The 27,212-nt window shown below is 40.0% G+C and overlaps 1 protein-coding gene across 1 annotated transcript in view; it reads right to left on the reverse strand.

Annotated features, from left to right (window-relative positions):
- Window positions 1-227: 227 nt before the first annotated feature.
- Window positions 228-27,212, reverse strand: part of NUP214 (nucleoporin 214) — a 100,626-nt gene continuing 73,641 nt past the window's right edge. Inside the window, exons 29-36 of the mRNA XM_044663974.1 lie at window positions 23,245-25,014; window positions 21,572-21,642; window positions 17,318-17,474; window positions 10,832-10,984; window positions 5,881-6,052; window positions 2,919-3,058; window positions 1,453-1,477; window positions 228-662 (exon numbers count right to left, since the gene is read on the reverse strand). Of these exons, the coding sequence (XP_044519909.1) occupies window positions 629-662; window positions 1,453-1,477; window positions 2,919-3,058; window positions 5,881-6,052; window positions 10,832-10,984; window positions 17,318-17,474; window positions 21,572-21,642; window positions 23,245-25,014 (2,522 nt within the window). The 3' untranslated portion in view covers window positions 228-628. The remainder of the gene's footprint in view (window positions 663-1,452; window positions 1,478-2,918; window positions 3,059-5,880; window positions 6,053-10,831; window positions 10,985-17,317; window positions 17,475-21,571; window positions 21,643-23,244; window positions 25,015-27,212) is intronic.

Here is a 27,212-nt window from a genome sequence, read left to right on the forward strand (position 1 = left end):
CAGATTCATAACAACCCAAGGAAGAAGTGAAGTCCTTCTAGGCATGAAAGGATTCTCCAAGCAGGGGGAGGTTCCCCAAATTTTCTCTCTAACTTTATTCACAGGTGCTGCTGCATCTGTCCTGATGTTGATTTCTAAGTGAAGATGAGTTTCTCTTCTTCTTCCAGCATGAAGGTATAATGCCCTGGGGGGCACTACTTGGGAGGGCACAGACAGGATAGACCAAGACATGTTCTACAAAATTAAGTTTAATTAAAAACAAGCCAAAAAACAGCTCCTGTCTTAACACCTTCTATGTAAATGCCATATTTCTCTTACTTTCAGTGCTACTGGGAAGGGCACGCACTGGTCATCGCTCAGGCTGGCATAAGGCTGGGTGAATTTCTCAGGTCTACAAGACAACAGGAATTTTTTTTCCTGACTGTAGCCTGAAAGAAACCCTAATGCATTCTCTGCAGAAAGAGGCCAAATAGTTTAATAGAGAGAGAAAAAATAAAAAATAAGCATTCAGCATCTTCTGTATAAAAAAAGGGCACATGCCCTCTACAAGGCTGATACAAGATTTGCATCTGAGGAGGAGGCGAGCATGCAGTCGATCCCAGGAACAGAAAGAAACGACAGGATCCTTTCAGCTTCTCCATCCACCAAACCCTGAGGATGACCTGCAAGGATGTAGTAGAACAGAGTAGTGACTCCCATGAAGCCCACAGAGGGTTTATAAAGCACTGACTTAGGTCCCTGGGTGTAGGATTTCATGTTTTAGAAATGTTCCTGCAATTCTGTATAGGAGTAGTATAGAGATATTCCAAGACCACAGAGTTTGGGAAGGGCACGAAGTACCTCTGGCCATCCAACGGCCAGCAAGTATCATTAAGAACATGTTTTCTTTATCTGCTCTCAAGTCCTGGCTTTGAAATACTATGCTCTAAGACAGTGATGGGCAAACTATTCCCCTGCGGGCCAAATCCAGGCCGTAGTTTGCTCATCATGGCTGTAAGCAATTCCCTAATCACTACACCCCCACATCCAGATGTAGTGATTAGGGAATTGCTTAAGGCAGTGATGGGAAAACTAAGGCCTGGATCTGGCCCACGGGGAACAGTTTGCCCATCACTGTTCTAAGAGAAGGGAAAAAGTCTTCCTTCCCTTTCATCTGTCACACAAGGACAGGACTAGCATCTACTTCGACTTATTAAACAAAACATGACCACCAAAACAGACATAAAATTCAAATACTGCTATTTAAACTTGAGGTTACTAAGAAAATCTATAGAAAACTAAATAGGAAAAATATCTAGATCCTTAATTTCTGCTTTAAAATCCAAATAAACAAGTCATTATTTCAATATACTTTTCTTGAGTGTTTTTTTACAAGCTACACATTCATTTTATTTCTTTCTCTTTTTAAAAAATTATAACTAAAATCACACAACACCAGAGATAGGTACTTACGTGGTAGATGATCCAAAGCCAAACCCTAAAAGAGAAATGAAAAGGATCAAGTTACTTGTTTTTTTCAATCAGCCTATACTCAACAATTTTTTCCTTTCTATTTTTCCTCTGGAAAAAAAAACAACCTCTTTTGAAAGTTTTCAATAAGATATAGAATTAACATCAAGAAAAATTTCAGAAACTGACAAGTTTGAGAGGGAAGGATCATAAGATTATGGCTTTAGAGCTGGAAGGGACCATAGAGGTCATCTAATTCAACTTTTTTCATCTGCATATGAGAAAACTGAGGTTTGGTGGGATTCACTTGCCCAATGTTACTCAGGGAGAAAGTGACAAAGCCGGGATTTGAATACAAGTCCTCTGACTTGAAATATTGTGTTCTTTCACTGCATTATATTTAGTGCTTTACTGAATTTATCTACAGATATGACAAAGTCCATTAAGGAAAAAACTGGGGGCAGCTATGTGGCTCAGTGGATAGAGCACCAGGTCTGGAAATGGGAGGTCCTGAGTTCAAATTTGGCTGCAGGCACTTCTTAGCTGTGTGACCCTGGGCAAATCACTTGGCCTCTATTGCCTAATTCTCACCATTCTTCTGCCTTGGAACCAATACACAGTATTGATTCTAAGATGAAAAGTAAGAGTTTAAAAGATCAACCCCCCCCCCCCCATATCCTCTTTATTTTTTCAACCAATAATATAGCACTCTCTAGACCCTTAGCCTCAATGTCCAATAATCTCATGTTTTCACACAAAACATCTTTTGCATAAGTTCTCTATTCTAGTTATGCTAGGACAAGAAAAGGACATTCCAATGAGAAATGTGCTTTCACTTCATCTCATTATATGCTTGCCTTGGCCTTCCCTCTAATAATCTGTGATTTAAACATAGAACAGAGAGAGCACTGGCCTCGGAAGAAGAGGACTTGAGTTTCAGACCTGACTGTGCCACTAAATTTGTTTGATTCTGGGGGCCTATCATTTAATGAGCCTGACTGTGGCGTGTTCCTCTGTAAAAACAGGATAATTTTACCCATCTAAACTATCATAGTTTTATTATGAGACAAAAAAAAAAGTGTTCTGAAGAGAGCAGAGTGCTAAGTCAAACACAAGCTATTTATTAGAGTCAACTCTTTAGGTGTTCTCTTTGATTCTACTCTGAATTTCTGGATCCTTGGTTAAATTTTCAGTGAAAGGCAAATCATTACCACTTACATGGTACCAATGGCACCATTTATCTCCTCTAATTTAAAGCTGGAGAGAAAGGGGGAGGAAAAAGGTGGGAAAAGGACATCCTTTCATTAACCATTTAAAAATTTAAAAATATTAAAATGAAGAACCATGGGGAAAGATTTAGATTCCAACCACCTGGAATTCCCTGGAGCAGGAAGCATTTATTTGAGTTTCAGCTCAGGGAAAATGAAAGTACTGGGGTATTTATGCTATAAAGTGAAATGGTTTCCTACCTCCTCCACTTGATCCAAAACCAGAGAATCCACTGTTTTGTGTCCCAAAGCCAGAAGTCTGCTGGGACAGTGAACCAAAGGTGGGTGCATTCTGACTAGCCAGGGTGCCGAATGATGTTGTATTGTTACTGCTGCCAAACCTGGGTTCCAAAGACAGAGCATGTTCCATTAGTAAGTATCTGTATTGCTGGCTCTTCTGAAGCCTTTTTCTCATCAGCTTATGCTGGACTTCTACTATGCTATCATTCTCCTCTCACTGATCATCTTCGTCTGTGATGTGAAGTAACGAACTAGGTTCTAGCCAACAGCTTCCTGGAAAGGGGAGCTTTTATCATGGCATTGTTTTCTGGGCTTTAGGGAGAATCAAAATTTAAGCAAAGGAGGCAGCTGGGTGGTTCAGTGGATTGAGAGCCAGGCATAGAGATAGGAGGGTCCTAGGTTCAAATCTGGCCTCAAGATACTTCCTAGCTGCGTGACCCTGGACAAGTCCCTTAACCCCTATTGCCTAGCCCGTACTACTCTTCTGCCTTAAAACCAATTCACAATGTTGATTCTAAGATGGAAGGTAAGGGTTTAAAAAAAATTTTTTTTAATTAAGCAAAGCTTGGCCATAATTTTGGTTGTATCTTAAACAATGAAATCACTGGTCATTTAAATATTGGGCAGGTTATCCACCTTCACTCCTTCCTAATTTTCATTTCATCCCCTCATTAAAATATATTTTTTTCTTTTGAGTTAAAAACTGTTTGCCCCTTACCCAGCTTCATTTCTCTCTACATTGAAACTCTGCTTACTTCTACAACTATAATTTCAATCTGAAATACTACAGGGATGGTTTGATGTCTTTTTCATACAGAGATGATGCTAAAATAACCCATCACTAGTAGGAAGGGCACTGCACTTAAAAGACTCCTATTTTCAGGAATGGGGATACATCTGCTCAAATCCATTCTATTGCCTTGAAAGGGTGCTCTTGTAATTAATAGCATGCACCTGTCAGATGTTTGGTCAGCATTGGGGGTGTGATCTGTGATAGTGATGTTAATGACCTTACTTGGGCTTTTAACCTATGACCTTGGCTTCCTGAGCAAAATGCTCTCAACAGCTGAGTTATCTGACTACAAAGAGTCTGCTTCATAGAAAAGGGACCAAACCAAGGTGAGTTCCCTACTCTTCTATATCATTAAAGAAACAGAAAATGAATCAGAAGCACTTTACTGTGGCCTCCCAAGCTGATTTGTGGTGGGTGAAAGAATCATCAGAAGGAGTAATATTTGTGAAGGTTTTCTGAGAAACACTAGCTTTTGTCAAGCTTTCTTTCCTTTCCCTTGCAAACTTTTCTTTACCTCAATGCTTCTGCTTATCTTACAGGGAGATTAGCATTCATGTCAAATTGCACATTGGTCTTAGTGTTATGGCTAAGAAGCAGTATGAATACAAAAACTCACTTCAGCTTGTACAAAGCTGAAGCCTCAATCCTGACACATTTGAGGGTGGAGAAAAGGGGACAGTCAGGGGAACCAAAGGGACTTTCTTCACAGTTCTGCCCTGAGAAGTTAGCCCTGCCCTCTTCTCCACCAAAAAAAAAAAAAAAAAATAGTAAAAGTAATAAGCCAGAAGGGGTTTCTGGGAAAAGGGAATGTGATCTACAAGACAAACTCATCAGATATTTGGCTTGTCAAATGAATCATATCTATACTAGTCATGAAGGGAAATGGGTAAATTTAGTGACGCAGAAACTTGTGGTTCAACTGCCTTAACCATAAAGGTGTTGCAGTATATATCATTCTAAGAGGAGAAAAACAAGTTTTGTTAAAACCACTGTCAGCAGCTTGCTCTCTCTCTCAAACATGCGAGAGGAGAACTTAACCAGTTTCACAAGCATAGCTATCTTTCTATTTGAATTGAATCTTTTTCAGCCCAGATTATCTTTTATCATCTCAGGTCTCAAGACTTCACACTGGGGTCTTGGTGGGGCCAAAGGCAAGAGTCCCACACCTGCTAAGTAAGGATGGGGGAGATATGGTTGCCACATAGATGACACCCACTTAAAACTTGTATTGAACCAAGGTGCCTTGGAAGATGGTATCTTTCTTGCCTTTCTTCCTAAAGCCAATTCTAGAGATTTTTCATCTACATCTTTCCTTCAGCCCAATTCTACAGTGGAGGAGCATGAAATGTTTACTTCTAGGAATATTTGCTTAAAATGAAGAACAGTGGCCTATACAAGGTAAGTTTCCTCTGGGGTTGATGTGGACTGAAAGGCTATTTACCCATTGGCACTTATAGTCAAGGTAGTTTCGGGGCTTCTAAACCTACCCCCAACACAGCATTGCCCCGTGCATGTGGCAACTAGGGTTCTTGAAAGTTGAGCAATCACCAGGCTGCTGAGTACAGTAGCTGGTTCATGGGAATCATGGAGCAGCATGCCCACTCTAAGAGTACAGGGTAGGAAAGGGGGACAACAAAGTGCTATTTGCTTAGAGACAACAGATTAAATGCAGAGGAGTCCCAGGAGAGATGGATCTGATGACATTCATTTGTTCAAGGCTGCATAATAGAAGTTCATGAATACATGGGGCAATAATCTTGGCTGTCCCAAATGAAATGCCTGACAAAAGATTATTTCCCCTATTTCCACCAACTTTACATGAGCAATGGGCTCCACTCTCAATGTTATAGAGTGCAGACACAGTTGATGTCTGACCACATAATCAAACAGTCTAGTTTAAAAAACATAACAAAAGGGAAAAAACAATCTATTCTATTGGGGAACAGGCAGCTTGGGGTTTAATGGCACCTCTCATGAGGAATCTTGGGGGAGAGGGGCCTCCATCTCACTACCCATAATTGGGAAAATTCAGAAGATCTTTGCATTTTAAAATGATGACAAACCATAGGCCCTTTTCCCCTAGTGTGAACCTTTTGGTCTCTGCCTCCTACCTCCAAATAGCTTGCTTACCCAAATCCTCCGGCGCTGGCAGCTGCGGTCCCCTCTCCGAACACTTTGCCTCCCGTCGAGCCCAGAGGGCTTGTAAAGGCTGGGGCTGAACCGAATGCTGGCACCCCTCCAAACCCAGGGGATCCCCCAAAAGTAGGAGGGCTGCCAAACACTGGAGCAGCACCAAAGCCACCTGAGCAAAACAGAGGCAAAAACAAAACCAAACCAAAGACAGAAAGGGGTTGGTTGGGTAGGCAGGAGAGGACATTAAAAGGAAAGGTAGAAACATTAAAATGAAAAATGAAAGGAAACCAAAAGGGAGAAGAAAGAGAAGACAAAAAAGTTAGAATTTCAATTATATTATAAAGCCCTGAGATAGGGCCTGTATCCCCTCATATCAGTACAAAAACCATTTTAGTTGGGGTCTGGTATCCACAAAGATCTTCATTTTATGTAAATCAAAAAGATATGCCTATAAGAGTCCATCAGATTTGTCCAAGAGAATTCTATATTCTCTCAAAGGCATGGAAGGTTTCATAATGAAGAATCTTGTGAAACCAGACTCATTTCCTGAGAGCATACTTGGTATATTTCAGATCCTTTCCTGGCTTATTCTTGGAGCTACTGAAACTGCCAATGAAAAACCAAAAACCATTCACTGATAGCAGTTTCAATATCTACAGCTTCCAATGGGATATAGATTTCATTACCTACTACTAGCATAGTGGCAATCCTATGAAAATCCAAGTTATAAAATTAGATGCTCAAAATTGCCTATCAGGGAGGATCCACAAACTAGGTTACATTGGAAATGAAAGGAGATGCATAGCACTGGAGAACTGCCAGATGCTTTTTATTTATTTAAAGCATAATGGCTCTCACATCTCTCATCAGTGTCTCTCTCTTATTGCACAAAGGAGGGAGGGGGGAGGGGACAGGGAATACTTCTCTCACTGTGACCAGGGACTTTGCCATACAGTTAAAAAAAATCTTTTTAACATGAAGCTCACAGGTTGTCTTCTGGGGAAGAGTAGTACTATATAAGCCCTGGGAAAACATGCACAAGCATTATCAGTGATTCTAAGGTATCCGCTGTGCCCTGCATCTTTCTTCTCATCTCTTCTCTACCATGAATCTGGCTAGAAAGATGATGTTTGAGCACGTGCTCACCCAGAAAAGGTTATTTAAATATCTAAGAGATCTGTGGGGCCAATTCTATGATTTAAAAACAACAACAACAACAACAAAAACCCTTACCTTCAGTATAAGAATCAATACTGGTTCTAAGGTGGAACAACAGTAAGGACTAGGCAATTGGGACTAGGTGACTTGCCCAGGGCCACACAGGGAGGAAGTGTCTGAGGCCAGATTTGAACTGAGGATCTCCCATCTCTAGGCCTGGCTTTTAGTCCACTGAGCCACCCAGCTACCCCTAATCCTATGGTTCTAAAACAGAATAAGAATAGCGGCCATTGAAGGCAGTTGCTCAGTTCTTTTGGCAGAAACTGATGAGCTACAAAACAGTAATAGTAATAATTGTAGCTAACATTAATGCTTCCTGTGACAAGCACTGCCCTAAGTGTTTTACAATTATTAACTCATTTGATCCTAGGAGGCTGGTACTGTTTTTGCCAGTATTTTACAGATAAAGAAACTGAGGCAAAGAGAGGTTAAGTGACTTGCCCAGTCACACAGCTAGTTAAGTGTGTGAGGCCAGACATATGAATTCAGACCTTCCTGACTCTAGGCCTCTACATACTGAGTCAATTAGCTGTCCCTATAAGAATCATTGTACTTTCAAGAGAGAAGGGACTCTAAAGTCTGACTGACTGAGTAGTCTAAATCTTCCCATTTTAGGAAATTGAGGCCTGGTGAGATTAAGGCTCATCTCTTTGCTATTCCTCACATAAGACAACCCAACTTGTGATTATATGCATTTTCTTAAAAGCAAACAAAACTCCCTTCCTTCTGTCTTAGAATTGACATAAGTATCTATTCTAAAGAGTGGTAAGGGCTAAGCAATTGGGGTTAAGTGACTTTCCCAGGGTCACACAGCTAGGAAGTGTCTGAGGCCAGATTTGAACCTAGGACCTCCTGTCTCTAGGCCTGGCTCTCAGTCCACTGAGCTACCCAGCTGCCCCCTTACATGCATTTTCAATGGCTGCTCCCACCAAGTCTGGAATTCTCTCCTTCCTCATCTCTATTTTTTTGCTTCCCTGGCTCCGAGTCCCAGTAAAATATTTAACTTTTTTCAAGAAGCCCTTCCTGATCCCTAAATGCTAGTGCTTTCCATTTGTTGATTACCTCCAATTTATCCTGTACACATTTTATTTGTACATAATTATTTGTATATGGAAACATGCAAATTGGACCTTTCAGAATACGAGCTTTATGGCCTTTGTATTTTTAGCACTTACCTGGCACATAGTAGGCACTTAATAAATACCTGCTGACTTGACTTGACTTAACTGTTAAGTTAATATAAATAGAGTAAAGGAAATCAAAGAGATGAATGTCTAAAGGAGACAAAGGAAGTTTCTATTCCATCCACTAGAATGTCAAGGTTATTATTCAATAAAAGTAAAGGCAAACTATTTTTGCAGAAATCATTATGCAATCAGAAAAATCATATACTGTGCACCAAAGGTCATTAGTTGCATTTTGGTAGTAAATAGTTATTTTATGATTCAGTCATTTGCTTGTTTAAAATTTGTTGTCAGAGGACTTTGGAGATATTTTTTGCCAAAGTTCACTTTTGGAGAAACATTATGCATTTTAGTACTGCGGATGAAATTCCAGTCTCTATTACAATAATGGATAGTTTGGTTACAAATATAACTGTGTGTGTGTGTATAAAAGCGCTAAAAAACCCTTTGAGTTAAATTATTTAAGAATGATCACAGATCGAATTACTTTCTTTCTAGACACATGGAGCTTTATCTGGTGCTTTGTACACAAGGGTTTTTTGGACGTGGTGAACAGATATGATGGTATAGAAAGTAAATTAGGCAGAAGAAAGAAGTGGATAAAAATAAAATGCAATGCTAATGTGAAACCAATCCCCATGTTCATATCCCACAAAAAGAAAGAGAGCTCACTTGTTCTGGGATACACAACTCTCTCTTATTGCTGAGAGAGATAGGTTTTATATATTTTATAAATGTCATTTCTAGAGTTGGAGCAAGGATTCTCAATATCCACTAAATCCAATACATTAATGACTCTCCTGCAGCAGGGGTAAGAGACTAAATGTTTTACCAACCCATTGCAGGGGGAGAGGTAGCACAATTAGAATATAGGCAGGGTCCGCTTGCTTACTGCACCACTGGTGGAAACAAGGCCTAGTGGAACACTGGCTGAAGCTGGTGATGCCACATCCAGTCCCTTGAAAATAATCTTCTGTCACTCTAGTGAGAGGGAGGAGGAAGTGAAGTGGTACTTTCCACTGCGGTGTTCTGCCACCAACCACCTAAAATTACTCTCAAACAGGAAGCAGACTGGTATACCAACTATTTAAGGAAGAAAAGCTGATAAAGATATTCTAGGGACACCAAAACAATTGGGGGGGCCAGAAGGAGGGAACCGACCGAGTTGTGAGGTTCCTAGGTTACCAAATGAAAAAAAGAAAGGGTCCTCGTCTGCTCAGTTAAAAGTAAAAACTGACCCCACAGATATGATAGTGTTAAGTAGCTTTTTTTAAAAATATCTGACAGGGGGCAGCTGGGTAGCTCAGTGGATAGAGGGCCAGGCCTAGAGACAGGAGGTCCTAGGTTCAAACGGGTCTCAGACACTTCCCAGCTGCGTGACCTTGGGCAAGTCACTTGACCCCCATTGCCTCCCCTTACCACTCTTCCACCTAGGAGCCAATACACAGTATTGACTCCAAGATGGAAGGTAAGGGTTTAAAAAAAAAAAAAATCTGACAAGGGGCAGTTAGGTGGCTCAGTGGATAAAGATGCAGGCTTAGAGACAGGAGGTCCTGGGTTCAAATTTGGCCTCAGACACTTCCTAGCTATGTGACCCTGGCAAGTCACTTAATTCCCACTGCTGAACTCTTCCTGCTCTTCTACCTTGGAACCAATACATAGTATTGTTTCTAAGATGGAGAGAGTAAGGGTTTAAAAAGAAAAAAATATGACAAGTCAAAAACTGAATTTTCTTAGTTAAGTTCAGTCTTGTTAGTACTAAAAAAAAATCTTGGCTCTTTTAAAGTATTCACTAAGGGCATAAACAGAAGGAGGCAGAGAAATTATACTAGCCCATTCATTTAAAACTGCAGTAGAATAAAAATCAAACAGCAAGTTCATGGAACTGAACAAGTCTGGTGTCTGGGTGGGGTATGGCCCATTGGAGAAAAATGGATTAAGTTTAAGTTATAAAAAGAGTATCTCTAAAAGTTTGGAGTGGACACTTACAAAAATGAACAATATGGAAATATGTTTTGCATGATAATACATGTATAACTCAGATCAAACCTCCTGCCAGCACTAAGAGGGGGAAGGGAAGGGAGAGGGAGATAAGTTCAATCATGTAATTTAGTGGAAATTTGTTATTACATGTAACTGGTAAAAAAAAAAATTTTTTTTTTAAAAAAAGTTTGGAGTGGGCTATTCCATGATCTCCAGGACCATGCAGAAAAAATATTTCTTTGAGCCTGTGCCCAAGGAATCCAGGTAAAAAAAATCTCACTGAGGGTAATGTAATTATCCACTGGATTGATTTAATGTTAATGTATTCCAAGAGAAACAACCTTATAAAGTATCTTTGTCTCTCATCCATAAGTACTTTGCTTTTTTAAGGTTGTATTTTGTTTTTTAAATTGGAAATGCTTTCTTTTGAGTTCTGAATTTTCTGTGTAACAGAACTAGACACCTACCCCCTTTGCCCCACCCCGGGAACCCCTCAGATCTGCCCCTACTCCTTCCTCTGTATCGTATAGGCAGGCAGGTGATAGACTAGACATAATCAGTACCTGTTTTGGTTGGACTAGAGAATCCAAAGCCTTGTGCTGCTACACTCCCACCTCCAGAACTGAATGTGCCTGTGGGCTTTTGCTCTCCAAACGATGAGCCAGAGAATCCACCGAAGGTCTTGGCCCCACTGTTTCCAAAAAGGTTAGGGGTATCTGGAGAAATGAATACCACTTGTGAAGATTAGAAGGAAACTTGCTTATTTACTTCTCAAAAACTAGGTCACTAAATCTCATTGGAATATGTGGAGGATGTGATAAAAAAGGCTAGGATCTAAGCCAGGGGGTAGGTTTGTACTTTTATAAAAAACAATTTCCTTGGTAGTTTTCCTTCTTGGACCATGATTATGGGTTAATAAATTCTGGCGGGAGGAGTCAGGATTTTCCTGGCATGATTTTACAGTCAAATACACAAGGACAGCGTGGTCCATTTAAAAGAGGCCCTGTGGCATTCCAATAAGTGGGTCCCCTTTTAAATAGGTCACAGTTTATGTTCCTGAAGGAATCTTACCCCATGACAATAGTGTTAACAGAAAATGAACTTAAACATAAGGTACATGAAGGTTTTCACAAATAAATACAGAGAGTATTAGATGCCCTTACACATATCTCTTGGAGTTTAACATTCTGTTTTACTTATAGGTATGACAGTCATTGAGGGAAGGGGAAATTCTCTGAAAGAATTAGGGATCTTTTGAATAAAAACCAACTTAAAATTGTAATGAACTTGGGTAAACAAGGTTAAATCAAATCAGAATTTTAAACAAAATGGTCTCATGAGTTCATCTTATTTCTCTTCTACCTGGTGCTTCCTGGTTTGGAGAATTCAACTTGTATTAGGTACAAGAGATTACGCTAGATAAACGAAGGGTTTACCCTAGAGAAGCTTACATTCCATCGGGCAATATAATACTTGGACTGGTAAATACAAGCCAGAGTATGAACAAGTAGGGAGATTAGGGCAAGCTTCATGTAGAAGGTTACCTACCAGAGCTGAGCCCTGGAAAAAAAAAAAAAGCTAAAGCTTCTAAGAGGTGGAAATGAAGAGATAGTGCACTGTAGGCAGGTAAGACAATATGTGCAAATGCATGGAGGAGGGAGATGGGATATAAAACTCAGGGAGTAAGTCTAAGAAAAGTAGGCTGGAGTGAGAATAGAGAAGGGTATTAAATTGCAGGCTAAAGAGTATACATTTTAATCTAAAAGCAATAGAAAAGTACTGAAAAACTGTAAGCAAAGGGGTAACCCAGGCAGACCTGTGTCTATGGAAGTTTTTGTGTGTTTGCATGGAGGAGCTAGAGGGAAGTCTGGAAGCAGGGGGACCAATGAGAAAGCTATTGTAACAGTGCAGACAAAAGAGATGAGGTCCTGATGTGAAGTGGAAGTAGAAGCATAAGGAAAATCATTATCTTGCTATTTTTGATTTCAACAGGAACCAGGAAAGTGCTGGAGAATGCCAAAGAAAGTATGCAAGACTTCCAGCTTGATTTCCTCTTACTAAGAAGGCCAATTAAGTCCTTGACTTTTTTGATGTTTTTTCTCCTAGGTCACTTATTCACTATGACTGTTGCTAAGCCAAGGCAAATAAAGGAAGTTACTAAAAACTCAGGTATAAGTGTTTTAGTGATCATGCTTATCAATTCCAGTAGAGAGTAGCAGGTAATAAAATGTTTTCTCATGCATGTCTAAAATCTGTATGTATTAGACTATCCATTTTGAGAGTAACACTTTTTGAACTGTGCACTGCCTGTATTGCTCTAATTAGTTTAACCCAGCTGGATGACAGGAAAGGTTGCAGGTTTAAAGGCCACCTGAGACACAATCTAGGCCTCCATTTCCTCGCCTGTAAAATATCACCTGTGCAGGGGCCTCACCTCCAGGTAGCATGAAGCCCCTAGGCAAATGACCTGGAAACTCTCACTTCTTTCAGTTCAAACTCAATGAGTCTATAAAATGTGGTAGAAAAGCCAACAAAGGATGGAAAAGCAAGCCTCTAATGGATAACTTGACACAAAGGTAAACCATGGGCTGCCTAGATTTGTCATGCCTCTCAAGGGAAAAGCACGCACGCACACAGACACACGTTCCTCCTAAGACTTCTTTCCCCAAACTTCCAGGGTACACAGACCATTGGAAGAGAAAAAGAGAGAAGTCATTCTCTCTCAAAGCCAATTTATCTGAAGAGGTAGTCAGAATGACCACTTCCTCAGGTACTTCTCTTAGTCCAGGAAGAGTGAAGTACAATGTTACCAGTACTTTCAGTTATGACATTATTTATTCTCTGCTCAGGGTTTCCGACTTAAGACTTCTTGTGGAAACAACAGCACTCAATTTTTGTGTTAGTGGCCCTGAAAAGGTCTGATTCAGATCCCTACATGGCTGTCCTCTCTTCAAAACCATCCTTAGCAATTTCTGACCACTTGGTTAAGGATGCAGGACTGCATGTGTCAGGCATATGGCATCTGGAAACTAGAGTAGAGAAAAATCAATTTCTATTAGCCCCAAATAAAGTATCATGTGTTTATATTAAGCTCTGAGTTGTATCAGTGTAAAAACTGCCCCTTTGAGCAGCCTGATCTCTCCCTTACTGTGCTAATCTGGAAGTTTCAGTGCCAATGTATTTGATACTGGAGACAAAGGCACATACTTCTCTCAACAAGTCATTTTTACTGGGTATTTCAAGAACAAACAGCTCTCGTTTTCTGACTCTGCTGGTGCTTGCAATATAAGTCCTATAGAACAAACAGTAGCATAGATGCAAGGTTAGACTTTCTGGGTCTTCTGTTAGACAAACTTCAGTGTAGCTGTATAAAATCAAGGTCAAGTGAATTCCTGAGGAATATGGTCAGCACTTTCAATTGCTTAGTAGCCAGAGAAAATTTACAAGACTTTTAAACCTAGTGTTTCTTTAAAAGTCCCTGATGTTCAAGGTCCTCATAATTATCATTGGTATTTTCCCCCCTCTATCACAATCCAATTCAGTTTAAGAACACAGCCTAACACAGGTCAGGAAGAGAGAGACATATAAATATTTTCATATTGCAGGCTATATATTACTTACTATATTGTATAATGTAATACTTAATAATGTATTACTTAAAACAAAAACTTAATCTTCTCCCCGCCTCAATTTTCTCCTTCTTAAACATTTCTTGTTTTATTGTGTCACTAACTTCTCCCCTAAAAGGGGCAACTAGCCCACAGGGTTTGTGGGAATTTCTTCAAAAGCTAGCGTTATTCTCTTAGGAGGTTCTTCGCTGGTAAAACATATTAGCCAATAAGAAAAAATGTACTTTTTGGGGACCTTTTTTTGGGGGAACCATTTCATAATCTGCTCATTTGGGATAGCACAGGCTTTTGGAATATATGTTAAAAAACCCCTGTTGGCCAAAAAAGGGAGTAAGTAGGCTTTATTTCCCAGAACAGATACTTAATTTTGTTTAGAGTGAAAATACTAACATAAAACACAGAAGGATCTTATCTAGACCATGTATAATTACAGGAAAATGAGTGATGGGAATCCTCACAAATGACAGAAATTAAGATGGTACAAGGATGCCATTGAGTAGTCACACACTTTGGATAATTAAATAGAAGAGAACAATAGAAAAGCAATGTGGTACAGAAGAAAGATCCTCACTGGATATGGAGCCCCAGAACCTGGATTCCAATTTAGATCTTGTCACTACTACCTTGTGTAACCTTGGGAAGTCATTATACTGGACCTCATTACACTGGGGAAGAGGGAGAGGCTGAACAAGATGATCTTGAAGGTCTCTTCCAGATCTAAAACCTGTTCTAGGTCATTTTATACTACTAAAGAAAACAAATATGAACCCAATGCAAAATCTCAGAAGCTGAGATAGGAGGATTTTCTTCTACTCCAATTTTCAGATTCATATCCTAAGACCAAATGTTAATTGCTGAGCTTTCAAAAGATGGCTTCTTCATTTGCTGACACTCATATCCCTTTCATGACCTTGAACAGAATGAATGTGTTGAGGATTTGAAAAGATATTCTCAGTACAAATCTAAAGAAGGTAACTGCTCTGTAAGGGAACATCGTGCTGAATCCTAAATGACTTTGGAGATCAGTGGTTCATATTAGGAAGAGTCCTGGGAGTAGGGAGAAGTCTAGTGGACAGAGATCACAACAATTCCAATGAACAGTATTTCTTGATACTCTTTTTTTCCCCCTTAGTGTTACATTTTCAGTTGTTTCTCAAGATTACAATCCAAGAAAGTATAGAATGAGTAAAGATGCAGGGGTAGAAAGGTACAGGGGGCAATAACATGGAATAGACTAGTTTGGGAGATTTTGTTTTGGAGGAAGCAAGAAGCGAAGTCAAAAAGGTAGTTTGGAGTAAGAATGTAGAGAACCTTTGCAGTCAGACTAAGTCACCTCAACTTTTTCTTGAAAGCTACTGGATCAGTCATAGGTTTTTGAGCAATGGGACAAATTGATTAAATTGCTATTTGGGTAAGATCAGTCTGACAGTGAATGAGATGTAAAATGGGTCAAAGAAAAAAGAGAGCAATTAAGATATACTATATAGGATGTATGTGGAGGAAGGGTGGGGTGGGGAGGGGGGGGGTCATTAATGGATGGACAGTTGGATAAGGAGTGGGGTGGTGGTTGGCCATTCAGGGAAGTAAGGAAAGGGGATGATTCCTTCCCTATCCCACATCACCAATGTAATCCACTTATCTTATGATGAGTCCTTATGCAACTAAGTCTTGGAGTAGGGAAGGAAGAAAAGCCAGAGAATAGATGATATGAGTAGACAGAAAAAAGAAGAAAACTAGGAGGAGAATTTGAACAGGGTCAGATGTTGAGACATTAAAAAATGACCAAGCCCATATTCACTGGTGTGAATTTCAAGAGTAGAGAACTCTCTGATCCCCACCTATCTCAAAAGTATTTTTCCACATCTAGAGCTAGATTATTTTTTTTCTTCTTCTTTATCTTCTCTTTTTTAAAATATCCATTACAATTCCCTCCTTTTCCTTTTTTTGTCCCCTTTGAATATCTTTTGCTTACCATCTCACAGCAACTTCCTAGCTGGAGTGGCTGCATATTTGATGCTCAAGAGGTTGCTGTCCTTGGTACTATCTGATCATACTTTTAAAAATATATATACATATATTTTAAAATGTTCTCTGACTTACTTTCCACTCCTCCAATTCACTTTTAAAGGAGCTAATGATGCTCCCTAGTTTCCTAAAAGAATTACTCATGAAAATAAAACCTGTATTTTTTGTAATCACCTTTTTATTATTTTAAACCCAATTCTCCAGCTAGCACACTGTTATAATTCAAATAAAATATTACATTCCAGTAAAAGATGGTTATATTTCAAAACATTATTTAGAAGAATAATGGCACAAGTTGGGGTGAACCAATCATTACCCAACAAACACTGCCTCTAGGTGCAGGAAAACAGAAAATTCTAATGTGAAAACTCAGACTTCCAAGTTTAACTTCAGAACTAGCAGATGGAAACAAACTTTATCCAAATACAATGAAAATTGCATCGAAATCCTGGATGTACAATTTTGAGTGTAAGAGCATCCCAGGCTATTTCTTGCTAAATAACCTATCTTCCCTCCTTCCTACTGTTGTTTGTGACATCATCATTATGGCCACTGAGTCTTCAGATTCATAAGAGAGAAAATAAGGGGAGAGTTTTGTTTTGAACCAGCTGGGGCCTCCATGTTATAGATACGTCTACTGAGTTGGCAGAACACTAGCTTTTGATTCATTAAAGTTTTATGTTACACATTAAAATGAGAGAATAGACGATTTGGGCTGTAACTATGACAGATTTCCAGTTTCCTAAGCTTACCCATCCATCAACAGCATGATACTTTTTAATGATTTAAAAAACAAACTTTGTATTACTTCCAACTATGAACAGACAGATCAACAAAGAACCTTAGAAATGAGTCAGGAAGTGGAGCGTCAGAGGAAAATCAAACAAAAATGCAACTGATGAGATATAATTAAAGCTTCTAACTTTTGGGTGACATTTCTCCCCAAAGGTTGAGTTTTAAAGACAGATTAAAAGAGGGTTCTCATACTAATGAAAATGTTCTCCCCCAAATCAAACCTCACACAGGTTTTTGTTTTCTTAAAGATGATTTCTGGTTATCTGTTTGCATTTGCACCATATCATTTTACTTCTAGTAAACAAAAGAAAGACATGGGCTTCTGGAAAGAAATGCCTAGCAGAACTATACACATTTCATCTGCCCTGTGGATTTTTCAAGATCATAAAGGACATTCCATGTTAAAAAGGTTCCATATAAATAAAGAAAAAGTTACACTTACATTGAAGAAAATCTGTTTTAAATGGACACTTGGTCCATCCCCTTCCCCCACCATTTTTCTTTTTTAACTTCCTGTTAACAATGTGAGGGAGGTGATACTGATGGAAGTGTAAGGAATAGGGACAATTCTCATTTTCTTCGAACATCTGGTTTACTTACTTGGGGTGGTTGCAGATCCAAATCCCCCGCTGGCTGAGCTGAATGGGTTTTTGTTGGCGGCATCCTGGCTGGGTTTTCCTCCAAGGCCACTGAAGAAACCCACCCCCCTTCCAGTGCTTCCAGACCCAAACAAGTTTCCACTGGAAGAAGATGACTGCTGGGAAACAAAAGGAACAGGAAGTATGATAGGATTAGAGGTCACAGCAAAATGGCAGGGCATATTCGTGGGCAGGAGGCCCTCACATACTACGCAAGCAGAAAAATAGTTTTGTTAATGGACACTCCAGAAATCTGAAAAGAAGCTGGGCTTGAATAGGGACATTCCTAAAGGATAGTGTTTCCAAATTGTTCTTTGTCTAGGACTCTCTAATAGGGTCTGAAAAATGATCTATAAATGTTGCTTGCTTTTAACTGGTATTTATACTGTTGTCTATGGTCCTTGTTCCACACCACGCAAGCCAGGGGCATAAAATCATAATCTCAAGAATTCTACAATCTTATAAAGCTTGAAAACACCATTACAAGCCATGAAGAGCCCTACAACTTCTGGCTCTTACACAGCCAGACTGAACTAATCAGTTACTAACAATATGTGATCTATGCTAACTTTCCCCCCCATTTCTACACTTTTATTCAATAGTGACTTTCACTCAACTGCAGAAATCAGCCTAAATTAGCTGCATTGTTGAAATGATGATCATAGCTGAATTCTGTCCAAGTTCTCAAATCTTGTGCTCGGGTGCTGCTATTTGCTTAGAGAGATACATGCTGAGTCAAAGCTGTACCAGATCCCTCATTTTCCAGAGTGGAAATTAGTTCTTTATGGCAGATGAATGGCAAACTCTAAGGGTCAATAACATCAAGTGTCATGTCTCTTCATTAGTATAATAGGTTGAATAAGGCAAGAGGCAGCATGACCCGAGGTCAGGAAGAGCTGAGATTCCAGTCCTGCTGGAGACACTTTCTGACTGTGTGACCAAAAGCAAGTAATGTAACCACCCTGCATTCAGGGCAATTGTGGGACTCAAATGTAAAAAAAAAAAAAAGCATGTGGAGAGGCCTGTGCAAACTTTCAAGTCCTATATGAATGTGAGCTGCTATTTCTATCATTCATAAAAGGCTTTGTGAAACTGATTATTAGGCATAAGACTCTTAAAGACACTATGACAGCTGGAAAAAGAAACTGGACCATTTCCTGACTGAGTTGCATTAGCTGAAATTAAATAGGTATCAGAGCACCTGCCTATCTGCATGTTTGAACATTCCCTCCCATACTGACATAAGGAAAGAATACTAGTCTCATAGGGGATAAGTGTGGAAAAGCTTGATCAGGGCAATTTACAAAAGGCAGGTCCTTTGGGAGGAAACATGATGGAGTGGAGAGAGCTCTGAGCTTAGAGTCAAGATCTAAGTTCACATCCTGCTCAGACGGTCCTTTGCTTTGTGACCCAGGTCACTCAACCTCCTTCAGCCTCAGTTTCCTAGCCTATAAAAGGGTGGGGGGAGGAAAATGGATGACTTCTAGCTCTGATTTCTCTGAGTTGATCCCAGAAGTCATCTCATTTATCTGGGCTTCAGTTTCCTCATCTGTAAAATGAGAGGGTTGGACACAACAGCCTCAAAGTTCCCGTCCAGTTTTCAATGTAAATCTATGATCTCATAATATCCAAAGCAGCAAATTGCTAAAGGGCAAATCAGGACTATCTTGCTTAAGTGATATGGTGGGGAGGAGCCAGAATACATGGGAACCTGCTTAACGAGTAGCTAAAAGCATATATTTGGACTGCTTGTGGTCTATCCAGGAAAGTGAAAGTCAAATGAGAACATGCTTTGGGCTGAATGTTTTTCATTGCCCTGTCTGACTTTTCCCTATCCTGGCAGCCAAATGTTCCAGTCTTCCTGCTTAGTGATGGAAGCTCAGACTCCTGAGCCATAGTTCAGGGAAACATGACTGTGTAAGCACTCTGGTCCAGTAAAGGCAACTCCTTCATCTTGGTCTATTTGGGGGTATATGGTCAGGCTGCTGAGGAATCTCACCAAATAAACCAAAAGGAGCTTCTGTACTGCAGGCTCGCTAAGGTGTCCTCATTTCCTGGGGTGAAATGTCCCCTTTCATGGTTAGAGTTGTTACAATGGAAAGCACCTATCCTGGTGGGATGCTTAATTTCACACCTTTAACAAGTTCTCAGGTGAACACAGTCTGGGGCCCAGCATAGCAGTGAAGGAGAGGGGGCCTCCTAAAAATAAGCAAGAAATGCACAAGATATTTACAATTTCTTCCCTTCCCTTCTCTCCCTATCCATATATTTACCAGGATTCAAAGGATATAAATAAGTAGTTTTCAGATGAAGAAATTAAAGTTATCAATAATCATATGGGGAAATGGTTTAAATCCCTCTTGATCAGAGAAGTGCAAATTAAAACCTTACCGCTACTCGAATGGCCAATATGACAGTAAAAGAAAATGATAAATAATGGAGGGGATATGACAAAATTGGGACATTAATGCACTGTTGGTGGAGTTATGAACTGATCAAACCATTCTGAAAGGCAATTTGGAATTATACCCAAAGGGCTATAAAACAATGCATACTTTTTGATTCAGTAATACTATGAGGTTTGAATCCCAACAAGATAAAAACAAATGAAAAAGGACCTATTTGTAAAAAAAAATATTTATAGCTGCACTTTTTGTGGTGGCAAAGAACTGAAAACTAAAGGGATGTCCCTCAACTGGGGAATGGCTGAACAAATTGTGAGATATGATGGTGATGGAATACTATTGTGCTATAAGGAGTGATGAACAGAATGATTTAGAAAGAGCTTGAAAGACCTACATGAACTGATGCAAAGTGAAATAAGCAGAATCAGGAGAATATTGTATATAGTAACAGCAATATTGTGGAATGATCAACTGTGAAAGATGTAGCTACTCACAGCAATACAATGATCCAGGATGATTCTGAAGGACTTATGACAAAGAATACTATCCACCTCCAGAGAAAGAACTGTTGGAATCAGAATGCATATCAAAGCATATGATTTTTTACTTTAGTTTATTTGGATTTTGGTTTTATATGATTATTCTCTTATAAAAATGAACAATATGGAAATGTGTTTTGCATAATAATACAAGGATGACCCAAATTGAATTGCCTGTCAGACCTGGGAGGGGAAAGAGAGGGAGAAAGACAATTTGGGTCACATAGCTTCCGAAAACTTATGTGGAAATTTATTACATGTAATTGGCAAAATAATATATCTTTATAATAGAAAAAAAATTAAAAGGCCAAGGTCACATTCGAATTCGCCAAGGAATCTATGGGAAGGAAGCCCAGCTTGGTGACCACAACTCAATCTCTTATAGCAAGCTACATGGGATAAGGCGCAAGTCAGGAGAGCCTGCCTTTTCCAAAAAGAGCCTGGGACTCCACATAAGCAGGAAAGGAGTCAGTGAATAAGTTTCAAAAAAAGTTATGGTATTTTCTCTGAAGAAAACCAGTGCGGGACAGAAATAACTGGAATTTGGAATCATCCCAAAGATTCTTAGGAGAATTCCACAGGAGATGCAGAGATGGTCTAGATTCCCTTATTTCTTACCAGTTCAACTGCTTTTAGACTTCTCTGGACCTCTCCATTATGCCTCTTTTCACCTCTGGAAAATCTAGTTATGACTGTATTAGTCTAGTCCTCACATCTCATCAACAACCTCTGCCTCTCTATTCGGAAGGGAGGGCCTTGGGCCATTTCCTTCCAGATACATTGATTTTGGACTTCTTCAGAACTTTCCATTATGCCTATCTCGCCTCTTCCTTCCTATCCATCCTCCCCCCCTCAGCATCCTTTTGCATGTTGCCTTCCCTCATTAGATCTTAAGTTCCTTTGTTTTCCTTTGTATTTTTATCTCCAGTGCTCAAGACAGCATTTGGCACACAGTATGTGCTTAATAAATGTTTACTGACTAGGCAATATTGGGTAGTAGAAAGAGGACTGGACTCAAGAGTTCAGACCTGGATCCAAATCCCAGTTCTGCCATTTACTGGTTGATTCATTTTATTTGTCTGACCTTCAACATTTGTATTTGTTTATCACTGAACTATTGTGGGGAAAGAGCTCTGTAGACTTTAAAATGCTATCACTGTGAAAAGAAACTAACAATCAATCAATCAATTAGTAGAGTTGGTATTTGCAGGATGAGGGAGCAGCCACCAATACCCACTGACCCTAACCCCAACCACTCCATTTTTACTCTACCTGACCAAAGACTGTGCTCCCAGTTCCTGCTGCCTGACCAAACACAGAACTTGTATTGCTGGAACCAAAGCCTGTAAAACAAAAGCATTATCAGTATTCTTTTAAAAGTCTGAGATCACTACTTAGATGTGGCTTTTTCTCTAGTAGCCTCATTTGTACTATCTAGGAGCTTTGACACTGGCATTGGAAGGAAGGGAAGAAGGCAAGAGGGAGGGAAGAAATAAGCAGGTGAGAAAGGGAAAGGGAGAAAGAAAGAAAGAAAGAAAGAAAGAAAGGAAGGAAGGAAGGAAGGAAGGAAGGAAGGAAGGAAGGAAGGAAGGAAGGAGGTTTTCCTTCTCTGGGCTTTAGATCTTCAATGGAGACGAGAGAATGAATGTTTAAGTCTGGAGAATTTTATAATCTTTTATATAAAGTCTCTACTTCCTTACTCTCGTGGTCAAAGAACTTTGCTTTGTCATACTCAAAAATCAGTCAAATAAGCAAGAAGAAGCCTACTTAAAGAATAGGAGAAGATATCTTCAGAATAGAATAGACCCTTAGACCCACAAAAATCAAAGAGTGCCAGAAGTAGAAGGGAACTTGAGGTGATTTAACTAAAATTCATTTTACAAATAAGGAAACTAAAGACAAGTGATTTGTGTGAGATTCTCTGAGAATAAATGGGAGACAGAGATTGAGGCCTTCTGTCTCCAAGGTGTGGGGCTCTTTCCATTATAACATACTGCCTCTGGTGAGGCCTTATTCTGAAAGAATATAAATAAGGGAATGAATATATATAAAGTTTGCCTACCAAAACCAAAAACAGATTTTTTTTTACCAAGCATTCACATGGTCTATTGATATATGAACCACCATTCATAGGAATTAGAGGACTTAGGTTTTCTGCCTTGTGTACCTGAGCCTTAGTTTCCTCATATGGAAAAACCAAGGGGTGTTCAATTAAATAAATGGCCTCTCCGTTTCCTTTCAACTTTAGAATTATGATCCATGATTCTATGGTCATCAGAATCATTAAGAACACAAAATTGGATACATATTTTCAAGGACTGATGCCTCTCAAAATGCAAAATTGCTGTATATTGGATTGAACAACAATGAGGTGCTAAGTTTTACTTTCAAAAAAAGAAAAATTTTTTAAATTTTAAAATCAATGATAACCGACAACAAACGCTGCACCCACTTGAACAACACTAAAAAACAGACAACTGCCAGGAAGCAGCATAGCATAATGAAAAGATCCCTGAAACAGGAGGCAAGAGACCCCGGGTCTGAGACCTAATTTTACAATAGCTACTAAGGGATATAACTAACTGGGCAACCTTAGGAGTCCTTTTTACCTTAACAAATTAAAAGGGTTGGACTAGCTCTAAGGTTTCTTTCCTTTAGAGCCTATGAAAATTTCCCAAGATTTCAGGGTTCTCACCACAAAGTTCCTTCCAGCTCCAAATAAAGGTTGCTAAGTTGCCTTCTATCCTTTTTCATGAAACAACTCTTACTGCTGCTGCTTAACTCAAGACAGTCAGCAGAATGGGAAGCTGCTGAATTAACAATGTTGGAAATGGGAATAAATATAGAGGGGCAGGGTCATCCTTGCTAAATTAAGGACATTCTTGTAACTTGCTCACAGTTCTGTAGGGTCCCACCTGGGTCTGTTTTCTCTGGCAGATTCTTACCTGAAGCCTGACAAAAGCTGAAGCCAGAGGAGGATGAGGCTGTTGTAGCAGTTGCAGTATTACCAAACACAGAGCCTCCTTGGCCAAAGCCTGTGCTCTGCCCAAAGACCGGAGGGTTGCTCTGCCCAAAAAGACCACCACCAGTACTGGCAGAAGATTGCCCAAAAGAGAAGGAACTAGCACTACTGGTGCTGGAGGAAGCACCAAAGACATTCCCACTGCTGGCGGCTGTAGTAGATGAGGCAGGTTGCCCAAAGGCAGGTACTGAGCCAAAACCAGTCTGACTGAATGAAAACCCACTTGCAGAGCTGCTTGTGGGCTGTCCAAAGGTGGGTGCCTGTCCAAAGGCTGCTTGCCCAAAGCCCCCAGTAGAAGGGGTGCCAAAAGCTGGACTCCCAAATCCTGGGCTGGTAACTTGGGCTGTGGCCGATGTGGTAGTGGCAGTACTGGCTGTCTGTTGTCCAAACAGGGAAGGTGATGATGAGGTGACTGCCAACTGTCCAAACACAGAAGCAGCAGAAGGGGCAGGGGCAGCATCGCTGACTGGTTGGCTAAAAGCAGAGCCTGTGGAGCTGGTGGTAGGAGTTGCTGAGAACACAGGCGTTCCTGCAGTGGTAGCCCCAAACCCAGCCGGACTTGGGGTGAGAGAAGCCACACTGCTGGAGGGGGGCTGGGCACCAGGAGAGCCCACAGCCTCTGGGGTCACACTTGAGGCAGAGGCTGCTGTTGCTGCACTTTGCTCAGGCAATGACAAGATGGATGCAGGAGAGGCCTCGGCCTTGGCCTCAGAGACACTTGTGGCTGCTTCACTGGCTTTGGTGGAAGGTGTCTCTGTGCCAAGACTAGCTGTACTGGCTGCAGAGTCTCCGGAGTCCTCTACTGCAGGGGGCAGGAGGACAGGCTCCTTTTGAGCCATCTCCAGAGGCGGCCCTGGGGCTGGAGGAGGTTGGTCAGCCGGCAGTTGCTGTTGATCTGCAAGAGCAGGTATAGAGGAGGCAGGCACTTCACTGTCCTCTGGCTTTTCTGACAATGGCTTGGCATCTCCCATGCTTTTTCCAGGGGACCCAGGAAGGACAGGAGTAGAGGGTGAACTCAAGAGATTGCTGAATGACAATGGAGATGCTGACACAGGGAGGGCGGCAGAGGGGGCAATGGTTGAAGCAGGTATTGTTGAAGGTAGGGTCATTGCACTGCCAGTCTGTCCAAATGAAAAGGTGGACTTGCTGCCACTCAAAGAGGTCCCACCTAGATTCAGGGAACCCGAGGCTCCTGAGCTGGTGAGTTGCAGACCACCAAATAAACTACCTGTGGAGTTGCTTGGGCCTATGATGGCTGATGTTGTCACTGTTGTGGTGGTCATAGTGGAAGTAATGGGAGCATCCATGGACTTCCCTAGGAGGGGAGAGCTACTGAAGCTAAATTCTGAAGTTAGGGTTGATGTCTTGGCCGGCTGTATGCTAGATAAGTTTATGGAAGAAGCCTTACCAGAGGCTTTTGTATTATCATCTACCTGGCCAACCCTCAGGCCTGAGAAACTCCCTAGTGTTTCTCCAGTCAAAGAATTTGGAAACAGATGCTCGCCCAGCTTTGGGGAAGGTGCATCGGGCTTGCTAGATGTTGTGGAAGTGGCTGCCATGGCAGGTTTATTAGATGGCATTGCATCTCCTGAAGAGCTGAATGCTGCTCCGGCAGTGCTGGCTGTTTGCAAGATCCCCGAATTAAATGAGAATGTATCATACAGATTCGGCTCTTTAGTGGTGGCCGTTGTCACTACAATGAGAAAGAAAATTGGAAAACAAATGATATAGTAGAGGTAAAGCCATCACATCCTATCCACTGAATTATCCTCCAAGTACATTTCTCTACCTTCCATTTAAAATGAAAGAGATGGTTTTCTTTTCAAAGGCATTTTGATTCTAGAGCAGGAAGAATAAATTTAGGCCCTCATAAACTTAGTACTTGATAAATTTTACCCATTGGTTGCCAATGCAAAGAAGTACTAGTATGTCCCTGGAATATTCAATGTGAATATCCATTTCATAATTATTAATTGTATTGCCAACAGGATATTCAGTTTGTGTAGAGTTAAGACTTTGCCCCCAAAGTGTAGATGATTTTCAGCAGCAATATCTCTTTTATTCCATTAATTATCTATTTTTCTTACTATAAATTATAAAAAAATTTTTTTCTTAAATCACTCTGAGTAAAAAAAGTTCGTCTGTCTTGTCACTACCACTTTTAAGGTCATTCCGCTGTTGTGGGAAAATCTACATTGTTATCATTTTCAGTTCTTGATTCAGAGAATTTGGTCTATCCAAATCATCAGGTATAAGATGTGCCATTTAAACAATAGCTTACAGGACAGTTTCAAAGGCAGAACTGATAGACCAAAGATAAGCCCCTAAAAAAGATTTAAGACTTTAGTTTAACAATTGACAAAAAGGGTAAACAACTGTAACTTCAATGATAGGCAAAATTGCTCTTAGAAGTTGGTAAAACTGAAAATAGAATTTCTGTTTTACAAGGGTCATCACGTGGAAGAATGGCAGCCATATTGTCAACAGGAAATATATTTAGTACAAAGAAGTATAAGATAAAGGAAAAAGTATATTGGGATTTTTTTTAAGGTTATCAGATTATGGCAAAAAAAAAAAACAACAAACAACAAAAAAAACCCAACCTTTAGGAAAAATGATTGGCGGGCAAATGGGTAGCTCAGTGGATTGAGAGCCAGGCCTAGAGACGGGAGGTCCTAGGTTCAAATATGGCCTCAGACACTTCCCAGCTGTGTGACCCTGGGCAGGTCAATTGACCCCCAAAGCCTAGCCCTTACCACTCTTCTGCCTTGGAACCAATACACAGTATTGATTCTAAGGCAGAAAGCGAGGATTAAAAAAAAAAAATTTATTAGTGAAAACACATTTGGCAGCCACTGGGATTACTAAAATGATATAAAAATTAGGACTATTTTCATGGTATTATGGTCATTACAGGGCATAAAATCCTCATATTAAAAAGTACATGTGATGTACTTTAGATATGTAGATGAGGGGCAAATATGTAGCACAGTAGATAGAGGATCAGGCTTGGAATCAGGAGGACCAAGGCTCAAATCTGGCTTTAGACACTTCCTAGTTGTGTGATCCTAAGCAAATCACTTAGTCGTTACTATTCTTTTGCCTTGGAACTAATACTTAGAATTTTACTGATTGGAAGACAGAAAGTTAAGGTTTCTAAAAAAAAAAAAGGACTGGTGAAAAAAAGGAATAAAGACAATTCCCATTGTATGGCTTTTATGTTACTACACCAAGTTGATGCTCCAGAAGCAAACAATTTAATTATTTTAAATAAGAAACTAGGCAGCCAGAAATCCCCTGCATTATTCAGTATAAACCAAGCATTTTTTAAATATTAAAGATTAATATCAAACATCATAACAACCAACTAACTTGCTTATTGACTATCTATATTGAAATCAATCTCAGTATAAAGTATATTTTCTATCATTCACTCTAAATTCCCATGTTTTCCTCTTGTATGTTTACAGTTAGTGAGTAGACCTCCTTCAGTTCTCTTATTGTGATCTTTCACATTAAATTAAGCATTTTCTCAAATTAACTATTATTGTTCATTTAAAAAAACCCCAAACACCACAAACTCTCATCCAGTGCCTCATTATGTGAGAGAAATCATCCATGGGTCTCAAAGTCTAGACTAGCAGAACACAAACATTAGGAAGTCTTATGAAGTGAAGAAAGCTTCAACTAAAGGCTCAGAAACAGATTATAGCCATCACTTCAGCCTAAAGTGTGAAGAGGCTCCATTAGGAAGGTACCAGCTACTGATGATTTTGGCCCTAGAAACACATGATATAAGAAAGGACTGCTATTTACAATTTTCTATTTGATGGACTGAGTACTAACATTTAAAAAACAGATTTTTTTCAGAGTATTAAAGTTCTATTATTA

This window comes from Gracilinanus agilis, chromosome 2, assembly GCF_016433145.1.
Source record: "Gracilinanus agilis isolate LMUSP501 chromosome 2, AgileGrace, whole genome shotgun sequence".
NCBI classification, from domain to species: Eukaryota; Metazoa; Chordata; class Mammalia; order Didelphimorphia; family Didelphidae; genus Gracilinanus; species Gracilinanus agilis.